The following is a 23,088-nucleotide window of genomic DNA, read 5'->3' on the forward strand; positions in this document are numbered from 1 at the left end:
ATGTTATTCCTCTTTCAACATTAAAGCCGTTCATATGTGGTGATGAGGTATTGTTGTACAATTATGAGGCAATAAGCCTCACTTCTCTGTTTGCCTTTTTTAAAACACTGAGAGTAGAATTAAAGCAGTTAACTCTACTGACATTTATTAAGTCATTTTCAGTTCACTTAACTTAATTTTTAATTCTCTAACTGCTGCATCATTTCCCAAATCTGGGATCAAGTATTTCTCAGCTCGTCGTAAATGAACAAATAAAGTGGTGGTTATTTTCATGTGGGAGAATTTAGGAATCAGAGTAGAGCACAAAAGGGACAGCAAATGAAAAAGATGTCACTGTCAAGACTGAGAAGTGAGCTGGAAGCTGATGTGGACTCTTCAGTGATGATACAAGACAAGACCTTCAAAGCTCTCACAAAAGCCCTCTCCTCTCCGTTAGCGCACAGCTTTGAAATCCTTTGACTACGTTTAATCCTATGATATGATCAGAAGAGTGAGACTCAGTTCCATGCCCTCCTAAAAAGCCAACTGAAGTGGACTGCGTCTCTGTAAAGCTGTGTGTATGTGTGACACCAGTAATTAGCCTTTGTGTAATTAGAACGTGTCAGCCATCAGGGTAATGAATGCTCAGCTAGACAGTCAAAGGTCAACTAACACACACGCACAATACTGCATGAGCCGCTTTGGTTTATTTATTCTGCTAACTGTTCCATGCTTAAGTGCTGTAACTTTATTAAAACGCATATTTTCAAAAGACAATTACAAGTACTACTAACACAAAAAACTGCCTCATCTGATTTATGTTACCTTCTCGCTAACTGTTATGAAGCACACAGGGCGCTTTCTCCGGAGTGCAATAACACACCCACATCTGAAGGCCCCCTCCAATGAAATGTGCATTATATTATAAGTTATTAATGGAGTCCCGCAGGGCAAAATTTAATTACATAGTAGTTTGTGGAGATATGCACTCGTATCTATCACCTCTGTGTTGTTTTGCGGAGCCAAGCTCTGTCCGGTGCTGCTGTTTTCATTTCTCTTAATGGTGCAACGAGGTACAATTGAACTATGTTCATAATTTCATCAGTACACCTCTGATGAGCTGTCTCTTGGCTATTCAGTGCTAGAAGGGAAGGGGGGGGGGGGTCGATTACATGCACGGTTTCCAACTTTCATGCTTTAGGAGTGCGACACCTGCTTTCAGTCTTTGTCTCGCCTTCTCAAGCTGCTCAAACTAATCTCATTGCAAATAAAGCGAAGCCTCGGAGCGCATCCCTGGTGAAGAAAACTGCTACATGTTAAACAGAGGTTTCAGAGGGGGAAGACTGAAACAATTCAGCACCAACTGGTCTCCAGACTTCATAGAAAATGGTTAGTCGAAGAGCACATTACCTTTGGAAAATGATTACAATTTCATGTCACTGACTCTTGCATCATTCACCTCATTTCACTGTTTTACTCCAAAATGTAAAAATGCAATGGACACCACATTAATGGGAGCTGGTGAATGATTTGTGTTTAGAAAATGTTAAAGATTTGTTTTTTGCTTGCAGATATATTTTTAATTTTAGTTTTGCCTGTGAATGCATCACATATCTGCAGGAGTCTAATCATTAGTTAGTGGCCATCCACACTGAGTCGTGAGCTTCATCACAGCTGTCCAGATATTTTTCATTTTACTTCATTTTTTTGTTGTTATCCAAAAAGAAAATAGAAGAAGAAACCTTACAGCAGTAAGACCTGGGGTCCCTGCATGCAATGTTTCTCCTGGAAGAAATTCATTATTAAGCATACATATATATGATGAAAAGATGTATCAAATGTAGAATTTAGATATATATATATATATATAAATTTACAAATTTATTAGACCATCACCCAACGTAACATTTATGTCACAGCTGCACTAAATTTACAGTTTAAGTAATTACAAAAAACATATTATATGTTTCTTTAATGGTTAACCCACCAGTATCTGCAACCTCTTTAACCCAAATGTATCTATAAAGCTAAAATATAATTATTGTTGTTACCCATGAAGTTACTGTTAAAGCACTTTATGTTTGTTTGTTTTGTTTTTTTTACAGTTTTGCATCCCTGAACAGAAAAATTAGTCTTAATGCTTTTATGTTATGCTTGATTCATTTTTGACTTCTCAGTGTGCCGACTCAAATTTGGGTATAAAAACACAAATTCAGTTCAGTAACTGCTGCAAGTTTTGGTTTTAAATACATTTTTCCCAGAGTTCTAAAATATCTGTGTTGTGTGTGTTGTTGTTTTAATTTGAATAAGAGGTGCTCTAATAAATTTGTTAAGCACTGTATACTATATGTTTTTTTGTATTTATATTTTTTCTCATTTAAAAGTACTTTGAAAAGAGACTAAAAGAGATTCAGCATTTTTGTAATTGTAGCCATGTATAACCAATGAATTTGGTGTCTTTATGTGTTTTTGCCTACTTTTAACCATTGAGGTATTTCTTTTTTATTTATTTGAATGCTTTTTTACTTTAATTCATAGCAGGTGAATGACGAATTGGATGATTCAACTTTTAAATATAGTCGCTTTTGTTATTTGATTTGAAACATCCCATGGTCAAACCACAAGAGGTAAAAAATCTCTCTAAGCACAGATAAAGCATTGTTTTGCTTTGGTTTTTTGTTTTTCTTACTTAACAATTTTCATAAATCAGAGTTCTCATCTTACACATTGCAGCTCTTCTTCCTTTCTCACTGAATTACATTACTGTAATGAACCCCAATGTCTTTGTGATCATGTCTAATTTATTCCACACTCTTCTGGTGTAATGGGAACTGTTAGTGCAGGTGTCCTGTACAAATCCGCAATGAGCCAGTCCCATTGATCCATTATTGTCAAACAGCAGAACAACAGTGTAGATGTTGTGTGTGAAAGCAGCTCAAATGGTCAGCAATGGAAGCAGTTTCATGTCCCAGGACACGGCTTCATTTCTGCAGGGGTCGATAAATCGCTGGAGCTCCAGCAAGCTTCCGCACTTTGCTACTTATTGTACCATGCTTGTCTATAAATCTCCCCATTCTCCCTGAAAACCCACTGCTACAGTTTCATTTCCTGGGGAGGGGCAGTGTGTGCAATCAGCATTGAATAGGAGGGTTTTTTTCCTTTTTTTTCTGCAGAGTTGGATTCACAGCGCTTACAGAGAAATTAGCACATGCAGTACAGTCAAATGGTATATAAGAAAAACAGAAACGGGCATGCAACATGATGACTGTGTACTAATAAGCGTGATGTTCAGTGGTGTAAAGGGGCACAAAATAAACACAGAAAGACATACAAAGTGTGTTTTACTATTCCTTATATCCTAAATAACAATAGATAAGTTCATAAACTAATACATATGTCAACAGGCAGATTTTGTTACTTTTAGACAGATGCAAGAACTTCCTGCTTCCCTTTGTTCTGTGTTTATGCTAAACTAAGCTAGCTAGCTATATTCTTCAGATTTTTAATTATCATAGAATATACATCAATATTCTAATGCAGTTCTCAGGAAGCAGAGATGAAGATGCCATCACCAATTCCTTATTTAGAAAGCAACTATGCTGTTCAGACATTGTTACACACACCTCCTACCATCTTTGTTCACCTGCTCTGTCTCTTCTCTCTGTCGTTTCTCCCTATAGCTGACTGGCTAAAGGATCTACATCTGCATGTAAAGAGGGAGAATGTTGGACAAATTTTCACTGCAGTTTTTTTTCCCAACCTTTTGTATCATGTCTGGAATTTAAGAGGAAACTTCAAAAAGAATGCCTCATTTTGCAGATTTTGACCCAAAACAAAGGGTTAAAAATGTTATAGTCTAGTTTTGGTCTCAGTTGCTTCTTCATTTAGCATATCTCGCAATTTTTCTGTAAGTCTTCTTTCAGGGAATCTCTTTCTTATCCTTTGAGCTATACTGTAAATGCTTATCCATGAGCATGTAGCAAATTTGAACAATGATTACAGAGTCTGATTTTTATTTTTGTTTATTACACTGATTAATTAACTCAAGTCAAACTTGGGTTTTGGTGATCTGAAGAAAGACTTTGGGTAAATCTGATGAAATATTTGTGACTGCCTGGAGGGAAGCCATAAAACTTTCAGTTTTCAAACTTTTGATATGATTAACCAAGATAAATAAATCTTTAAAAAAATTATCAAACCAGGGCTTCTTGGCTTGTTAGGCAAATGTGCAAACCACCATGAAGCCACTATAATATTTAAAAAGTAAACATTCACAAATGTAAATACATTGCATGTGACAATATCACACTGGAGGATCATTATATTATGTCAACTTCCTGATCAGATCAGTCTATGTGGTGATCTGAGGTGTCCCACACTCTATGACCTGATCCCTCAGAGGCCAGGAGATACTGTACACTCAAACAGCAGGGATCAGTGATGAATTAGGACACAAGCACAAGCGGGTTGAAGGTTACAGTAGGAGGATAGTGTGTGTGGGCGGTAGGGTGGCTGTCTGGAGGGGGCTTGGGGTGACAACAGGGCAGAGGATGATGCAGGCTTATACTGCAGATAAGCCGTAAGAAAGCCAAGGTCAACACGTTTGACACACAAAAAGATGAGAACATGAGGCTTAAAAAAAAAAAGAGAGAATTTGTAGTTTTGTTACTGAAGAAGACAACGTCAATCATGAAGGCAAGCAGAATAAAATAGAAAATAAAATGGGACCAGTTAAGGTTTTAGTGGTAAAAAATATGTTGTAGGAGAGGGTTAAAATAATGCATCATCACATTTTAAATTTTGTTCTTTGCTAAATTGTCTGTTATGTGTAGAATTTGTTCCTGTTTCATCATTTGAATCTATGAAATGCCACAGATAACCACAATGCTTTTTCATCAAGGTTCTTAAAGAGCTATTAGACAAAATTTGGCAAATCTCAGTGCGGTGTGCAGTGTGTCTGAATAAAGTGAACGAGTGAAGGACAAAAGAAGAAGTGGCAGACCTAAAAAGTATCTACAACAGACGAACAGTATGTGAACGCCATATTCTTAAAAATAGGAAAATGTCCAGTAAAGACCTGACACAGGACCTGAGAGATACATCTAGCCCTTCAGTTGATCTGTCTGTGTGGAGGAGGTACACAGAGATACAACAGTGAGTGTCTACAGATGGAGGCTGTCATGGTTTGGGGCTGCATTTCAGCCAGTGGTGTTGGGTATACTGTCAAAATCAATGGAATAATGAATGTGGAAAAGTCCCATTAAAAATGTAAAACACATAAGAGCACTTAATGTCCTTCAATTTGCATGGAGAACTATTCCTGGAGAGGAAATACAAGAACGGTTCCCTAACAGAGTTCAGGATATGCTGAAGAATAAAGGTGGTCATACCAAATTTAGATTTTCAGGCTTGTTAGAATGATACAAAGTCAGTAAATTCCATAAATGTTTAAATGTTCAATAAATCAATAAATCCATTTCCAAAATTTAAAGAAATGAGAGGTGACTATAGACAGAAATTACACCAATGGAAAATCAGCAGGTTCCAGGAAATGTGTGAAATCCTGAGTGATTTTATCCTGAGTGCATTTCTGTGCAATTACGTGTCTGCATGGAGAAATAAAGCCTTAATGCCCGACTCTGGCTGGAATGCTGACACAGAAACAAAGACATGAACTACTGAGCTCTGATTACAGCGAACAGACAAGATCAATGTGCTTCAACAAAACATCAAAGTCCTGCCTGTAGCAATGTTATCCAACGATTAACACAATGAGGAACTTTCCAATTGGTCTACAGTTCAATGCATTGCCACAATGTGCAGTCTGTGAATGCACATTTAAGATTGTGGAGTTACCATCTGGACATCGAGCCCTCCAATCTGAGGAGCCTAAGCTGGAAAAGAGCTTTAAAATTGCTCTCTAAAAAAAACCCTCCATTCCACAATATTCTTCTCAATCCAATTTCTAAAACAACCTTTCATGCACTGCTTGTGTTTGTGTGTAGCGCAACTAATTCAATCCAAATATATCAAGTCAAAATCCAGTCAAATAATGAAAGGAACTTTGTCAGGATTTTTTTTCTTCTTAATGTCTTTTCTTAATATTGAGTCACCTATTACATTTTTTTTAAATGACAAAACTGATGAAATCCCTATTTGTGCTGTACTTGAGGGGAAAAAGAAAATCAATGGTTTGCTACTCTGATAGTTCATTTTAATATTCACCTCGAACTCACCTGCGAAATGTAAATTTAAGTCACCACATCTACGGCTAGCATTTAGCATTAATTTTCTGCATTCTGGGATTTTCTTTTCTTTTTTTAATGTTAACTATTCGGCTTTAGAGGTGGTCTGAAGAGTTAGCTCTGAGGGAGTGAAAACAGTGTGCCACGATAAATCCTACCACACTTATCGATACAGCTTAAAAACCTGTAAAAATAAAAAGGTAAAAGCACATCACAAGTATGCGACTTGCTTTTGCTTGCACTCCTCATTGCTGAAGCTTGAAATGTTCTTGTGACTGTCATATTCAATAATTACTTTTCAAGTCATTATATTCTACAAATTTACCATGGATAAGAAATATATCCATATATACATACTTGCTTAAACTAAATATATGACACAATGCTAATAACAAAAACAAAGCGCTGACTTAGAATCGAGACTAAGAAATATTTCTAAAAAGCTTGAGGAGAAACAAAAAGACTTCTACTTGAGTGATAATTTATTTAACTGAAAAATAATAAAATAATAATATTAAAAACAATTAACTCTTTATTATCTTTGCAAAAGTTTAAAATTGTCATTTGCTTTTCTGAGAATAGATCACGTTAACATAACAAAATTTTAACAAGCATCTTAGCAGTACTTTTAATTTCCAGCCACTTATCAAGACAACACTTTGTATTATGCCATTCCTCTTCTGACACATTTCCCTTAGGATTTAGATGAGTGTACTCTTTAATATCAATATTCTTTTGTTCTGGCCAACAGTGAAATGTGACCCTACTTAATAAAGTCATTTTTAGTCATTGTGATGAAGTTCTCATTTGTTTTGCTGGGGAGCAGACTAAGAGGTCAGTACTTACTTTTAGACCAAACAGCTCTGGGTTACTAAAGGCAAATACCTACTGCTTACCTTTCAAGCTTTTCTTTTCTGTCTGCTTTTACACTACAACTACAGTAAGACGTCTGAAGTGATATAATTCAGAGTATGTATCGATTCTTAATTTTATTCTCTTGTAATAGTTCTTTTCATCCTGTTCAGGTTCCCTCTGTATTTATCCACTGCCTGGTTGATACCTTGCAGTAAGTTAAGGGGGACTGTAGTGAATATTTTCATATTTCACTGAAACAAAAGTAAAGTTAATAAAGCCTGGGTATTCAAAGTGCTGTTGTTAAATTTATATTAAAGTAGACTAAAGTCTGGATCAGTCACATCATGCCTACATCACCCAAAGTCACAGTTATGTTAAGAAAAGACATAGGGCAGAAGCTAAAATGTCTTTAAAAACATAGCTATAGAATCTACGATAGTCCCAGTTATAGCAGAGAAAAGAGGTACGACCTCCAAAACTATCTAGAACTGTGACTTTAGCATTGTGGCGGCTGATCAATCAGTTAAAGGGCAAACACTCCAAAAATAGTGAAACTCAAAAAACTGAAAAGTTACTAAAAGTAAAATAAGTTGAGAATAAAAAGTCCTGTGATTTACAATGAGGTCAAATGAGCATTGATTTTGACACCTCACAGCAAAATGGTCAGCATGCACAAGCAGTGAATTAGCCAGCAGTCAGCGGGTTATGTTGCCTTTATTAATGTCATGGGACCTGCTTTCTCTCTGTCACTCTCTCGCTCCCTGTTTCCTTCCCCTCCCTTCATTTCCTGGCACAGCTCCTAACGGCTGTGCTCCATCAACTCATTACTCAGACAGATAAAATGTCTTTTTATGTGTTGCCGGTGAGCCACCGAGCTCCAAGCAGATCAACTTAGGAGCCCATTCCAATAAATGGGGAGAACTCTCTCAACTTCGCCATTACTTGAGACTAAAAATGACTACTCTTGCATGGAATGAAGTATTCTGACTGCGAACGACACAGCGCTGTCTGAGTGACAGATGGGAATGTATTGTCAGTCATTTCTGTCCTGCATGATAATGTGGAGGTTGAATGCTGCTGCTAATTGCCTAAAATGTAAATTGAATTTCAAATGAGCAGCAGACGTTAATAGCTACATCCATTTTAAAATAGGCTGGTAAGAAAATGTGGAATCGTTCCAAATGGCTTCTTTGACGCTGATACTTGGAAGTGCTTCAGCTGTCTAAAAGACAAATGAGAGAGAAATGAGACTCATACCTGATGCCTTTGATTTGTGCAATGCTGTGGTGGGAGATCCTCGACAGAGCGGAGATTACCTGAAATAAACAAAGACATGAAACGTTAGAACAAATAAACTACAAATTTCTTTCATCTTTGCTCTTATGTTTGAAGACCTCTAATGAACTAAACATTCAGTTACAGTTACGGTAACCACAAATTACAGTAACTGACTCAGGATGTCATCTTAAAAGGCTGTGATCACACTGAATACCAGAACACAACCAGTTTGTTGACTTGCCAGTAACCAGTTTTGTGTCCCTTAACCTTTGATTCCATGAAAATCAGCCATACGTCTCTGTGCTGCATGTAACAACTGTGTTACAACAAGCCTACTTAGTAATACGTTTCACTAAGTAGTAAACCATATTACTAAACACTGACTTATGGAGTGTCCTTGAGCACAACATATCTGAGATATGGGAACGTGTGGCCTACAGGCTCCTCGCTCCCTATTTTCCATAAGCATCTTCTCTTGAGCATTTGTAGAATGACTGTAACTCAGGGGCAGTGCAGGTCATCTGCTAACTGGAAGGTTGAGGTTTTGATCCCTGGCTTCTCCAGTCTACACACTGAAGTATCTTTAGACAAAATATTGAACCCCAAGTTTCTCTGTGACGTTCTCATCAGACTGTGAATGTGTAGCAATGCTAGATAGAAAATGGTAAAAGAGAAAGTGTTGGGTGATTGAGGCATGTTGTATAAAGCGCTTTGAGTATACAAGTAGAGTAGAAACGCACTATATAAGAACCAGTCCATTTACCATTTCAGTGGTGTCAGAGGAAAAGTTAGAACAGTGCTCCATATTTCAACTTTTGTTTTTGTGTTATGGCATTTTGTTGTGAAGCACTTTGAAATGTGCTTTACAGATAAAACTTTACTTATTTATTGAATTTAAACTATACCAGCTGGCTGTGAAATGCTTTGTTTTCATACCGCTACACCTTTACCCCCAATGTACAAGGCTGTATCCACCACTTTCTGTAAAACACAAGCATCACACACATTTACGGCAATCTTTTTTTCTTGCAATACATTCTGATATGCTACTAAGAATTCACCATTAAGACATCTTCATTGCATCTCTGCATAATACTGTCGAAAGCAGTCTTCTAACACTAAAGCAGCTCCAGGCGGCTTCATTATACTGTGTTCCATTTTTGTTTCTTGTTATGCACCACGTAATTATTCTAATAACAAATCAGAATTGAAAGACTTTATGATTTATCATATAAGCGATTGATCGTTTGTGTCCATTTCGATGGATTTTAACAGACAGGCTCCAGAAAGAAAAGAAAAAAATCAAAGGCAACAACAGAAAAAGAAAAGTAAAAGACACCAGAGGGGAAGAGCCACTCGCATTTACATCGTATATGCTGCAGTTAAACAAAACACACTCCTTGCAGCTCCTCTGTTCTTTGAGGGTGATTATCGAACATTACTTGAGCGTTTCTTAGCAACCCCTCTCATGCGTATGCAGCTCCACACAGGACTGTGTGTAAACATAATGCAGGCCACCATGTTAATAGTAACATTCAAAGACATGCGGTGCAGAGCCTCAGCTAGGTGGCTGGCAGCTTTTTTTTTAAAGCCTCCATACTTTAGCTTTTTAGTTTTAAACGCACAAATGTGTCTGTGCATGCATTTAAGTTGATTTGTTGCTGCTTATGAGTCACACGCAAGTGGGCTTACGCTAAGGACTGCAGATGGTGCGCTTGCAGGCCCTACAGAGGCTAGTTCAGGAAGATGAGGACCACCGCCCCAAAACACACGCACACACACAGACACACTCACACACAAAAAAACACAACCCCTGTCTCCTACGCCTCATTACCCACTCCTGGGTGTATTTCAGGTTGTAACACCGTGGCAATGCCAGATGTCTCCTCGACAGGGAGGACAAAATTGTTCCTTGGCAGGTGTGCCATCGACAGCGTCTCATCAAATTCCCTCTTCTCTAAACACACAATGTGGCACCTCAACGCCTTTAGTATTTAACATTCAACTTGAGCACATGTTAATGGCTGTTATGAAGCGAAGACCATCAATTTCGAGCTGTGGAGTGCTTGTGTTGAAGTGCTGTTGTCCACTCTCTCTATTCAAGGTGTTCTTGTCTTTAACATATTCAGTTACACGGAGTGCATATATGTCACATTCATTTACATCAAACCACTCTAGAGGGGGAATCCCTTTATTCAACCAGATAATAGGAGGTTATTTCTCTGAGCTGCTAAAGACCTGCGTAATGGAGTGTTTTGGCCGTGCTTAATGGTTTCAACACAGGGTCAGTCTAACATTATATACCTTCTTTACATATAGATTTGCAATTAAAGGAAATTAAAGGAAAGATACTGCAGTGTTAGGCCACCACATGCTGCCTGACCAGCTTCAATTCAAGTTGCTGTTGAATGTCTCCATCAGTCTGCTGACAGGCAGAATCATTGTTTTAAAAGATCCCTAATTTAGTATTTTAATCATGATGGTGGAGATGTCTTGCTTCTTTGCTGAAATTTTCACATTGATATTCAGCTTGTTAGAGATCTGGCCATTGTCTTTTTACTCATCTATACGGTGTTTTGGTGATTTTGCCAAGGTTGCATAATCAGAAACGAGTTGTTATGACTGCAGGACGCAAAGGGCAAAGCCTCAATTATTATGGCTGATTATCACCGAAAAGCCTAAAAATGGCATTCAGGACAGCATTAGTTTGTTTACAGGATAAAAGCGATTACTGAGAACAACTATGGATTGAGTTTTCAGAGACAAAGATAACAGTATGGCTTCTATAGTGTGAAGGTCCCCTTTATGAAGAGACTAAGGGATTATATTTTTGTTTTAACTTGACACCTATTTGTTTACTGTAAATAGAGATGGAGGCAAAAAAAGAAAAAGAGACAGATAAAGATGTGGAAAGAAGCAAGGGAGTAGATAGAAAAGATTACTATGTGTCTTTGTTTCAGGTGTCTGTGTTTAGGGTATTTAAGAAATCACTGAGGATAAACCCATTGTGCTGCTTGGTGGCATTTTGCCCACTTGGCAAAGCTGCAGGAAGGGAACGCATCTGGCAAACTGCCCCATCATCATTATTGAGGTTTTTTTTGGTTTTATGAGCCTACATATTCTTTGTTGAAGGGTGAGAGACAGATGACAAAACAAAGACAAAAATGTAAAATGCGAATGAAACAAGAGGATGAACGGGTGTACGCGCTTGGCATTTAATAGCAATTAATATTTCATGCTGCCTGCCGTGATCAGCTGCACTCAGATCTGGCTAAACACAGGTGCCTCGAGCCAGGTTTGCCCAGGTTCAAAGGATAGCAGAGCCACTGGCTTCGAGCCAGAGAGGTCACAGCAGGGCCAGAGCCCGTGTGGCCTGAGGAGAGTGTGTGCCAGCACTGAGCATGCTAGTGTGACTTTCACACATCACAGGGTAAAGTCTATTAATATTAAATCTCAAGTTTCCTCAACATGAGGAAGTTTGTTCTCTTTTCTTAGTTCATGTTGGCTTCACACATCATAATGCGAAAAATATGTTCTCAGTACTTGGAGCCATGGCAGCTCGTGACTCACGCTAGCTTTGGTAAGAAATGCTAATTTGCAATCTGTTTTCAGGGCAGCTGAAGGAATGAAAAACTGTTCTCATGTACTGCTTATAATGAGGATTACGCTTCTTATTAATCTATTTAACGTACAGTTATTGTTTCACTATTGATGTCAACACATCACAAAGCTGTAAGACTATAAAAGGAATACAAGGGATACTGAAAGGATAACTTCAGGGGAGCATCCCTTTAATAGCTGGTCTTTTTAAAAAACCCTTTCTTTTTCTTCTTCTCCTTCCTTTTTTTTAAGAAACAGACTTGTTTTATCTCTTTTATAAGGTTACTGCTTCCAGCCTTTGCTCAAAGGTTGCTTGTCAGTCTCTCTTACTTTCTTCTCTTTGCCCATGTTTCTGTTTTCCATTCTACCTCTAATACACTCTCTTCAGCCGCTTCTGATCCTTTAGTTCAGTCAAAGCCTTTGAGTCCACGCACATTATTAATTCCCCTCTCATCTTGTACTCCCCGGGGGATCCTAACTCTACTGCTCGCTAGAGAATAAAGCCTCTTCTGCCCCTCTAGGAATATGGAAAATACAAGTCACACGATGGAGTAATATTGCAGGTTTTTAAAGCCCCGAAACCATGATCTCACCTTTAATCAGCACCCCCAACAAGCCTCTGGCATTCCCTAACCCATGGGTGACCCTTATTGTCAGACAAGATGAATGCAATTGAGGATGCACGTTAAGTCTCACAGCCTCAACTTGTGCTCACGGTTTTCTGCGCATGACCGAAATGTAACGTTTATAGCCTGTTTACTGCATAGGAAGGTGCGTGTGTGTGTGTATGTGTGGAGGAGAGAGAAGGGAAGGATGGGGGAGAGGGGATAATGGTTGCATCTGTGGACCGACGGGGCGAAGCCAAGTGTTTGCAAACACACCGACCTTACATGTCTCCAGACTCGCCACATGTGGCCTGTGTCCCAGCTGGGCGCCAAGCGACACCGCATGCGACCACCCTGCAGCCAATCAAAAGACCTGCACAACACGGGTTCCCCCTGGCAACCGGGGCTCGACTAAATTTGCATGGTCATCAGTTACCGCACTGATCAAATCAAAACTGCAGCCATATGCTATTAACAGTGGGAGGGTGTGGCTGTGATTTGATTAAGATCTGAACACAAGAAGACAGTCCGTCACAAACACACGCACACCCCTTTGCCAATTATATTTAGATCTGATGAAGTTATGACATGATTATGTGTCTGTGAAAGTTCTGATTATACCTTCTGCTGCAAATCAGTGCAAGTATTGGAAGCTATCCAGCAAAGAGGAAGAATTAATTAAAAATTCAGGACATTACTTTTATTTTTCTCTTTTCTCTCACTGGGCTCCTGCTCAAACAGCTAACTCCCTAATAGTGTGATATATTTATGAAGGATTCACACTTTGATTGGACAGCATTGCTATGCTCATGCCAGTCTGCCTAAGTTGTAGGCAAAAACCAAAAGGGGCACAGAGTGGGAGAGCTGAGAACAGATGGCTGAGTGGGAACCCTGTGTGCCCATCAATAATAGACACACAAAGTAGGGAAAGCAGAGCCTGTGTGTGTGTGTGTGTGTGTGTGTGTGTGTGTGTGTGTGTGTGTGTGTGTGTGTGTGTGTGTGTGTGTGTGTGTGTGTGTCTCCATCCGACTGTCCCACTGCCTCTGGGAGTTTCAGCATTTTACAAACCTCCTCTTATCCTCTGCCTCCCATCCTCTCCCCACCTCCGCCTTTGCCTTTTTGTTCTCTTTTACATTTTCTACACAATTCACAGAAAATTCTCCTGAAAAGCTTCCGTCACGTATCCCATATATGAGCGATAAACACCAGTGTGCAGTGTACACATAACTTAAAGGCCCAAAAGAGTTGATTACTTTTTTTATTGCATAGGGGCTCTGTGTACACAGGACAATAAAAAAGGCGATAAAGAAGAAATAAGTTTACTTCAAGTCAAACATCCAAAACTACAACTGAAACAAACTATATAAATAGAAATACTATGGAGGAGGAAAGGGCATTAAACCAGTTATAAATCAAGCTGAGCCCAACAATATTGGGTAACAGCCTAATTAAGCAGGCTAGAAAGTAAACACTTATTCTCAGCTAACAGAAGTGCACTGATGGCAATAGTCTGCTACAATCCATACTCTTAGGCAGAAGAAAGCAATACAAGTTATCTAAATATTTAAATGAAACAAGAATTCAGAAACACATCAACGATATTTCTGTATATCAAGAGTATTAAGAATGCCTGTACACATGCTTTTTCGCGCAATTACCATTCAGCCAACCATGTTAAAGCGGCGCAACACATTCAGTCAATACAAGTTGGAAGCTTAAATTAATTTCCATACCAAACATTAGAATGATGGAAAACATGATCTGACAGTGGAATGTTTGTTAGTGCAAGATTGCCTGGTTCATCGCGCATTCCTGAAAATGCTGAGAGATACTGTATCTCTCAGCATTTTTCACACATAAAGAGTAAACTCTATAAACAGTTAATGATATGAAAAGCAACAACAAAACATAACCAACCGTTCTCTGGCCGAAAGTACCTTGTCAATAAGAGGTAAGATAATTGCGAGACTGGATGGTGCTGATAGAGTACCTCAGTTAACCACTCTGTGCAACTCTGCTAAGTAGATAAACATCCCAGAATGCACATAATGTCCAACATTGAAACAGATGGTTGATAAGAGTTGGAGACCATGTCGTGTTCCACTCCTGTCAGCCAAGAATACAAATTTGAGGCTGCAGTGGTCAAAGGCTCACCAATGGTGCGTGAAATGTTTTCTTGGCAGTCTTTGGACCTGTTAATACCAATCAATCATAGTTTAAATGCCACAGCCGTTCTATGTATGCTTGCTAACCATGTGTATGGACATGATTTACAATCTTTTCATGTTTACGTCCAGCTTGACATCAGATAATTTCACAAAGCAAGAGTCATCTTAAAAATCGTACATAAAAATGACAATGAGTGTACTTCAGTATTCTGCCCAAACTCCAGATCTACAGCCAATAGAATAGCTTTGGGAGGTGGTAGAACAAGATACTGGGGGTGTGAATGTGCAGCTGATAAATCTGCAGAAATTATGAAATTAAACAATCAAGTCAACATGAACCAGGATCACAAAGATTTATATTCATTGTATATTTTGTAAAACTATTAAAAACAATAGTAACTGAGGTAGTTTTGAGGGCATGCTTGTACAAAATATAAAATGTTGGCTCTGTTTATATTAAATCCTTACTTCTACTTTCACCATTCTCCAGACCCACGAATCATGGGCTGTATTTGACCAGCATTGTCTTTCTATTCAAGGGACATCATGACTCACTGTGATCAGTCTCAAGCATCGCGCTAGAAATTACTGAATGCCATCGGGAGCTAGGCCTGTGTAAATCCTGATTGCAGACAGATTGGCACTTGCCACACTGCACTAAATCCCCTCAATGTGGACCTTCCAGCTGCTTGATTACAGGGGATTTTACTGGGTATGTCTGTGCAAGAAAAGCCTCTGGCTTGGCCTGCGGGTCTGAAAGAGTGCTGCTGCTGACCCTAAGGACCCCAAGCACTATGGATGCCAGACAAAATGGCTCTAAGCTTTTTTCAGGGTAGTTAGCCCACACATGAAATGCACATCATTCCTACCTATCCCACTGACTGAACTTAATATAACACAGGTAATTCTGAAGGTTTTTTTTGTCTATTTTGAAATGCATATCCTACCACCACCAATGAACTATTGATGTAAAAATGTACCAACAAATCAATTTTAGAGCTTATTTAGGTTTAAGGACCTCGAACATCGATTCGATCTGAACCTGCGCTGCTTGAAGGGAAAAGGGCAACAGTGGCTAACATGTGCAAATTATACTCAATAGATCGTTTTGGCCTGGTCAACACCTGCCGATGTGCTGCAGCCATGTCCATGACCTGTCCCATTTCACGCTATATCACCAGACATGTGCCTGCTCGCTTGTGCGTGACTATGCCTGTTTTGTGTATGCTGTACATGTGTGTATCAGCACACACACACTCAAGATGTGTACACATTTTCCTCCTTTTTCCCCCCCTCTTTCTTTCACACACAGTAATAGAAACAGCTCAATGCTGCACCAGCTTGTAAATAATGCAATATTAGTGAACAAGAGCAGAGAGAGGGGCTTAATGGAAACTTATCCAGAAACTGAAAATGACAAAAACTAAATAAAATTTAAAAAAGACCCAGAAGAAACTAATTTATTGTTGTTGTGGGGCTGATATGCTTCACAGCTAAAAGAACAGAGGACTTGGGCACAATTATTTTTAATAAATTCAGCTCTGTTCAGTTCAATTTTAATAATACCAGAACAACATATAATCACAACAACACTCAGGGAACCTGAAAACAAGTCCAGAATTGTGTTAAACATTTACAATAAAGTGGACATAAGTGTTAACATGCTAAAATGTCTTTATCTGAGTTTATATAAAGTAAGTAAACCACAGAGGCCAAACCACCAAAACAAATCATATAAAAAAGGTAAATGGACTGGTACTTATAAGTAAAGTGGTTTCTTACTACAAGCCTCGTTCACCCATGCACACGTACATCCATCAAAGCTTTTCAGTGCCTGAGCACTTATAATCTGACATTCACACGTTGTTTTATTGGGGGCAACTGGGGGTTTAGTACTGTGCCCACAAGCATGCAGGTTGAAGGAGCCAAGGATAAAATTGCCAACTTTCTTATTAGTAGATGGCCCACTCTGTCTCCTTACCCACATTTACAGGAGACACTATGGATTGATGGTCTCTGAGTGCAGCATTTCTTTTCACCTTAGACCAACTTAAAAGGTTTAGTTTAAAAAGAAAAAAAAAAAAAAAAACAGAAAGGCCGCCTAAATGACTTTGCATTACTGCTGTATAAATCTGCACTTAACCTGCGTGCTCCAAGAAGCATAGCAACACTGATCATACAACAATAGCAGAAAAGGTGCCTCTGCACTCACCAGAAAGCACTCAATCAGGACTAATATTCTTGCAGCTTACTTGTTGCAAAGCCAGACCATTCATAATAAATGAGGAGGGAACGTGTTTTAGAGTATCACAGCAGTGTTTTAGCTTAAGCTTGAGCAAGAAGGTATGGGGGTTTTGGGAATGAGTGTGTGGCGAGAGGAACTTGAAGACATTTTGGTGATTCTGCAGAAAGAGCCAAACAACAAGCATTCGACTGAACATCCCAGCAGAGCAGGCTCAAAAATGCCTTGCTATGTTAACAGATGGAAGTTGAGATGTGATCAGTAGGTGCAACTACGTCAGTGGCAGTCTATGGTAGCCATGAGAGGTCAAATGTACTGCAGCTTAAGAAATCACTAGCAAATAGAAAACTGCTGCAGAAGCATACAAAACACAAAAGAAGCTGAATAAAAATCAATGGAAATAGAAAAAAACCCTCACAACCCTGATGGTCCTGTTTTAAGCCTGCCCCATTGCAGTCGTTCACATTTTTTTGATTTCTGTCACTTCCCCAGCTGGTCCATCAGGTTATTGGGACACCAGAAACATTTCTGTTGTGTTTTGTGAGATTTTGTTGTTGTTTTTTTTCTACTTCTCTTGCATTTTATTCAACTTCTGTTGTAATGCTTGCTTTTGCAGTATTTTTCAGTTTGCTGTTTTTTTTTAAAGTTGCATTTCGTTTGACATCTCAGGGTCACTGTAGCACAGCAGCCTCTCAGAGTAGGACTGTACACACTGCCACTAGTGGGTAGGTGAAAATAAAAGACAATGCCTTAACAAAGTCAGGAAAAAAAAATCATCTCTATTTATAGAGATTCTCTTTATCTGATTTATTGTTGTTGGTTTTTTTACATAAAAAGATTCATTCTAAAAAAAATGTCACTTTATGAGTATCATAAGGAATATGTGAGGATGTCAGTGACATTAATCCTTCATAAATCCTTGCCCAAGAGTTGTGTGATCTATCTCCAAAGATGTCAAACCAGTTTTTTTTAAAGATTTGTTGCATGAAAATTTACTGAAAGGTTAATCTAACGCTTTGGTGGATGAATGATAAAGTAAAATATGTGACTGTATAAAGCCTCGGTCACTTGTTGCCCAAAGGGTTCAATTAAAGAGGTGAGTAAAAAAACAAAACAAAACAAAAAACAAAACAAAACAGTGTATCACCTCTCAGAGCATGAAGGCAACAAAACAACAAGTCTGCCCTCAACAAATTATGGATGACACCTACTTTTACACTTGTTTGACTAAAACAGCTCTTTGGGACATGCTGTCAAAACAACACATATTGAGAGCGAGTGATGTAGAACAACCTTCCCCCTGCTGAGAAATACTTGAGTCAAACTCAGCTGACGCTTCTGATGATCTCAAAATGAAGTAAAAAGCAACTGTGACTGAATGTGAGAAAAATGATTTTAAAAAAACATCTCTGAGGCAGATTTGAAGATTTTACACATGGTAGGTTATCATTGGATCAACCTTTGCCTTGCCTGCAGCTCATATTCGAGACAGAAATAATTTGGCATTTATTATCAACAGCTAACACAACAAACAAAATCTTCTTCTCGTGGTCTTCTCGCATACTGCTGAGGAAAACTCCCACCCCTCCTTTAAGTGCTGAAAGGACTCAGTTAACACAAAAATTGAACAGGAAATGAGAAAATGTGTATGTGAGTGTAGCTGAGGATAATGTGCCTGCTCTGGCTGGCCCGCTTCTTTTTTTTGTCTTCCTAAAAAAATGTGTCTGACATTTGCATGCTAGAGTGACTAAACCCCCTGCTGCGATGGAAATTTCCCATGTGTTATGTCATGTTTCGACTACTTTCATCAGCTGTTTGTAGGCTATGAACTGTCCAACCCACTAGGTCGTCAATGACATTTTAATCAGGGGGTACGTGCATTTGGGGCACTCTGTGACAGAATGTGTCATTAAGAATAATGTCTTAATGTCTCACAAACAGCTGCGGTTAAGATGTTGAGATGCAATAGAGTGCAATGAAGTAAAGTGTGTTAAATCACAGGCACAATTTAAGCAACTGCGATTTAAGATGTTCTACTATTTAAAATGAGTGATATTATCATACTGCTTGAGAGACATGTATTTAATTAAATTATATCCACTGTTCAAATTTAACTATTGCTGCAAGTTTATTTTGTTAGTGATTATTGGCTTTATACTTTGCATAGCTGAAAGTACAATGGCTCCTAAAGAGGAGGCAGACTCTGTTTTGGGGTCATCTTGAAGAAAGCTGGGCCCAAAACGTAATTATTTGTCTTGGAGAGAGCGTATGACCCAAACTACAACTATTATTGCACCATACTCTATGATATACACACATCTACGCTATTTGCTAGAAAATGGATGTAAAGTTTGCATTATGTCTGTGACTGTCTGAAGCTCCTGATGTTGCAATTTTTATTATTTATTTATTTTTCTGCTTGTCAGATCTATAATCTGTTTAGTCTGCTGGCTGTTTGCAGAGCATTTCCAGTCAAGATGCCATACAACACTGTCTGGCTCACAACTCAACAGCAAACAGCTGCTGCCTTCAGCAAATCCATTGGTTATTACACAACCTTTCCTCCTTTTTTTTCAGCTGCAGTGGAATAACAATGCAAGAGAATTGTGCTCCATGCAAGTGTAAAATAACCTAAGAACATACTAAAAATTTTAAAGAAAAACAAATACTGCTAAATCAAATAATAGGAAGATTAAAAAGTTCTAATGATAAAGTTAACCAGATAAAACTACATGATTAGTGATGATGCACACTGACATGTGAGGGGGGGGGGGATCTATCTCCTGTTGGTCTTTTACTGTAAACATTTCATTTTTAAAATCATCTTGTAAAGCTGAAGTCATTTTGACATGTAAACAGCATTTCCAGTTTTAGTCGCTCTACACGCACATCGGAGTTGATCCCTGACACAGAAGCAGCGTGTAGTGACACAAGGGTTTAGGGCTTTAGAGCAGGATGTGGTGATAAGGGCAGACTGGGGATCACTGGAGGAAAAGGGATTTCCCATGATGTGATGGAGCTGGGCTGATGGGCTAATACTTCCACACGGGCCTTATCAAACACAGACACCTCAGTACATGTGCGTGTACGTATGCCCGTGTGCATGTGTGTGCGTGTAAATGTGTAAGCAAGACTAAAGGACATGATGGTCCAGTAGGTTTCGGTTTGACACAGAGTACTGAGAGAATGAATGGGATTAAACCAACAAGCGTAATCCAGCTGGCCTGTGGGATGGAGGTCTGCCCACTACCCTCTGCTGGAGGAGATAAGAAAGCTGGGGGAAGGCGGGGCATGGGCAAAACCCCCACATTATGCAAACATCTGAACTTACTGCAAAACAGAATTGATTTCATAGTCAAGTGTTTTGTTTGTATTGTGAATACTTGATGAGGGCAAGACGCTCATGGTTGCTTTTGTATATGTTAAATGGTGAATCCAGTGTTTGTGGAATAAAAGGTCCCTGCATCTTTAATCTTTGTGGAAGTGCATTGCTACATGACTGGAATACCCCTTTAAAAAACTATATATGTGAAAAAAAATCTCAAAAAAATACAAATATATAAAATAACAAACCACACTACAATAACCAGAAGGTGCCAGTATTACACACAGAAGCTCTATGTCACGTGCCATTAAACACCAAAAACCCCATCCAAAGTTCAAGTACAGCTAGTATATCCAAAGTCCACCACAGTCATTTAAGAGCAGTTTTGAGAGCCAGTACGGGTCTTCAAAGAATGGTCAAATAGTGCCCAGAGAATATTGAATATTTTTTATTTTAAGTTATCTTAAAAAGTGAGCGTACAACTACCTTCAAAGTGATCAAGAAAGGTATGCATTTGTGTGCACATATCCACATTACTGTCCACAAATGAACCAGGATAAAAAGCTTACACACAAAGCCACATCCCAGAAAGCATGCTACTCCATATAGACTTGGTGTGATGGTAACAATAATATAGTTTACGCAACCTAATAATATACAGTAGATTTCTTTGCCATCTATGATACTTCAATGAATACGATCAATCAAAATAATTCTATAACTATATGCGCATGCCTTCATCGGCACTCACGCTAACCTATACTACAGATTCTTGGAGCTGAAGCAACTTCAGGGTTTGAAGCTTATTGGTCTCATTATTCATGCACAAATGAGCAGCCTTCGCTGGTCCGACTCCACGTCCCATCTTGAGAGAAGTGGTATTTGCAGATGATGAATCATATGGTAACCCCCTAGCTTTATATTCAAACTGGTTGCCGCGATACACTTTTTTTTTTTGGCCTTTTCCTTGAACTGTGGCAAAATTAATTTCTCTCTAAAATTCTTATCACACTCAACAATGTTTACCCAGAGGAAGAGCTGCATGTAGCCAGGGCTCCCTTTATATTCAACTAATACAAAGTCAAGTGGGAGGTATTCAGAACCACTTCAGGGAGATGATAAGATGGGAACTCTGGCATCTGAGACATGAAGGAATTTTAATGGCATAAAGCTTTTATTCCTTTCTTTACTGAACCGTATCTTGGCAATGCAACAACAAAGCATTTGTATACATATCAGGTGAGACAACGTCAAAAGTAATATTTTTCTTTTCACATGTTTCAAATGACATAAAAGCTGATATTCTCATGACTTATCGTACCATATATGAAGTACATTTGTCAAAAAAAAACCAAAAAAAAAACAACTGGCTGGAAAAACAAGTAAGATCAAGAGAAAACAAGCCAGAACAAAGTTAAGATAGTTTAGTGTGACACATGCTTTTAGTCAAGCGGTGACAGAAGAGCTGTGGCTGTTACCTAGAGGGCTCATCGCAATGGCCAGCAGGATTTTTCCATGGGAGCAGTGAAAGTGACAACTGGACAAAGAGCTTCCATTACAGGCCCTGTCCCCTGCGCTCTGCCACTATTAAGACCCTGTCTGGGGAACACCTAATGCTGCTGACAGATGAAGAGGAGCACAAGGCAACGGGGAGCAATCTAAACTATCGGAGCAGATTCCATTCACTGCTGCGACCACATGTCAAAATAATACCGAAAGAAAAACTGCCAAAGTACAGTGTGGTTATTTTTGTAAGTGCTCTTTTCTCCTTGTCTTTTTATCACTGTAAAACTGTGACATTTAACACTTCCTATCTACAATGACCTCTTTGATAAGCCAATAAGATCAAAGTTTACTATAACCTCAATCTGTGAGATACCTGCAATATATTTTAGCCTTGGTAATACCATGAAAAAAACAGACTTCATAATGAATCACTAATAAATGGGAAACTGCTTTATGGGAAGTTGCACATGAATCATGTCATTTGTCATGATGGAGATCCTGATCATAACCGCACATTAATGGCTTTGCAGAATGGAGAACTGCAAGTGAAAATTCAGGTTGAACATGAAATAATTGTTGGTGAGCACAAAAAAGGCTACAACATTGTGCCAAGAGCAATGACAATTAGAGTCTCACAAAAAGCTGATAAATGGAATAGGGTCAGGCCACGAACACACAGGAAATGACACACTTTTCAAACGCTGTGACAAATGAGGCAAGAGTATAATCAACAGGAAAGAGAGAGACCAGAATGAAACACAAAGCGGTGTAAAGCACTTTAACCATTAATAGCTCACAAAATAAACTTATTGTGGTGTACGAACAACATATTCAACGAGTTCACAAACAAACCTAGAAAGCATTTACTGTAAAATGTATCCTGCTGCATGCAATAGAAAAAAAGAAAGAAAGAAAAACAGCATGTGAAAAAAGCCTAAAAGCAGACGAAAACGTTGGTTATGCCCTAATATCCAAAAATAATTTCCATGGGGTCAGAGGCCTCTGACAATACAGTATCTGCCTCGTGGGTGCATAAGGCCCCATGTTTGTAAAAGAAGTCAGACACTAACCACAAAGTTTACAAGCTCTTTTACTGTCTGTCAGTTAGTTATGAATACATTGTTCCTGGTGAAAATGCCGTGTACAAGTCAACATGGTGTGTATATAAGAGGGCCAGCAGAGGAGGGAAATAAATGGCAGGGTTACATGTGGACATGGCAGAGCGCGTTTAGCATTTAGAAATGTGTTACATAAAATAAACTACACTAATCAACTAAGGATGAAC

At 38.8% G+C, this 23,088-nt stretch overlaps 1 protein-coding gene across 9 annotated transcripts in view; it reads right to left on the reverse strand.

Annotated features, from left to right (window-relative positions):
- The window catches only part of vav2 (vav 2 guanine nucleotide exchange factor), a 193,036-nt gene that overhangs the window by 55,403 nt on the left and 114,545 nt on the right, over nucleotides 1-23,088 (reverse strand). For all 9 annotated transcript variants that reach the window (XM_013908922.1, XM_005725627.1, XM_005725621.1 and 6 more), the window contains exon 3: nucleotides 8,337-8,395. In XM_013908922.1, coding sequence (XP_013764376.1) covers nucleotides 8,337-8,395 — 59 coding nt within the window. The remainder of the gene's footprint in view (nucleotides 1-8,336; nucleotides 8,396-23,088) is intronic.

Source organism: Pundamilia nyererei, unplaced genomic scaffold (assembly GCF_000239375.1).
Source record: "Pundamilia nyererei isolate P.nyererei 1_Seehausen unplaced genomic scaffold, PunNye1.0 scaffold00016, whole genome shotgun sequence".
NCBI lineage: Eukaryota > Metazoa > Chordata > Actinopteri > Cichliformes > Cichlidae > Pundamilia > Pundamilia nyererei.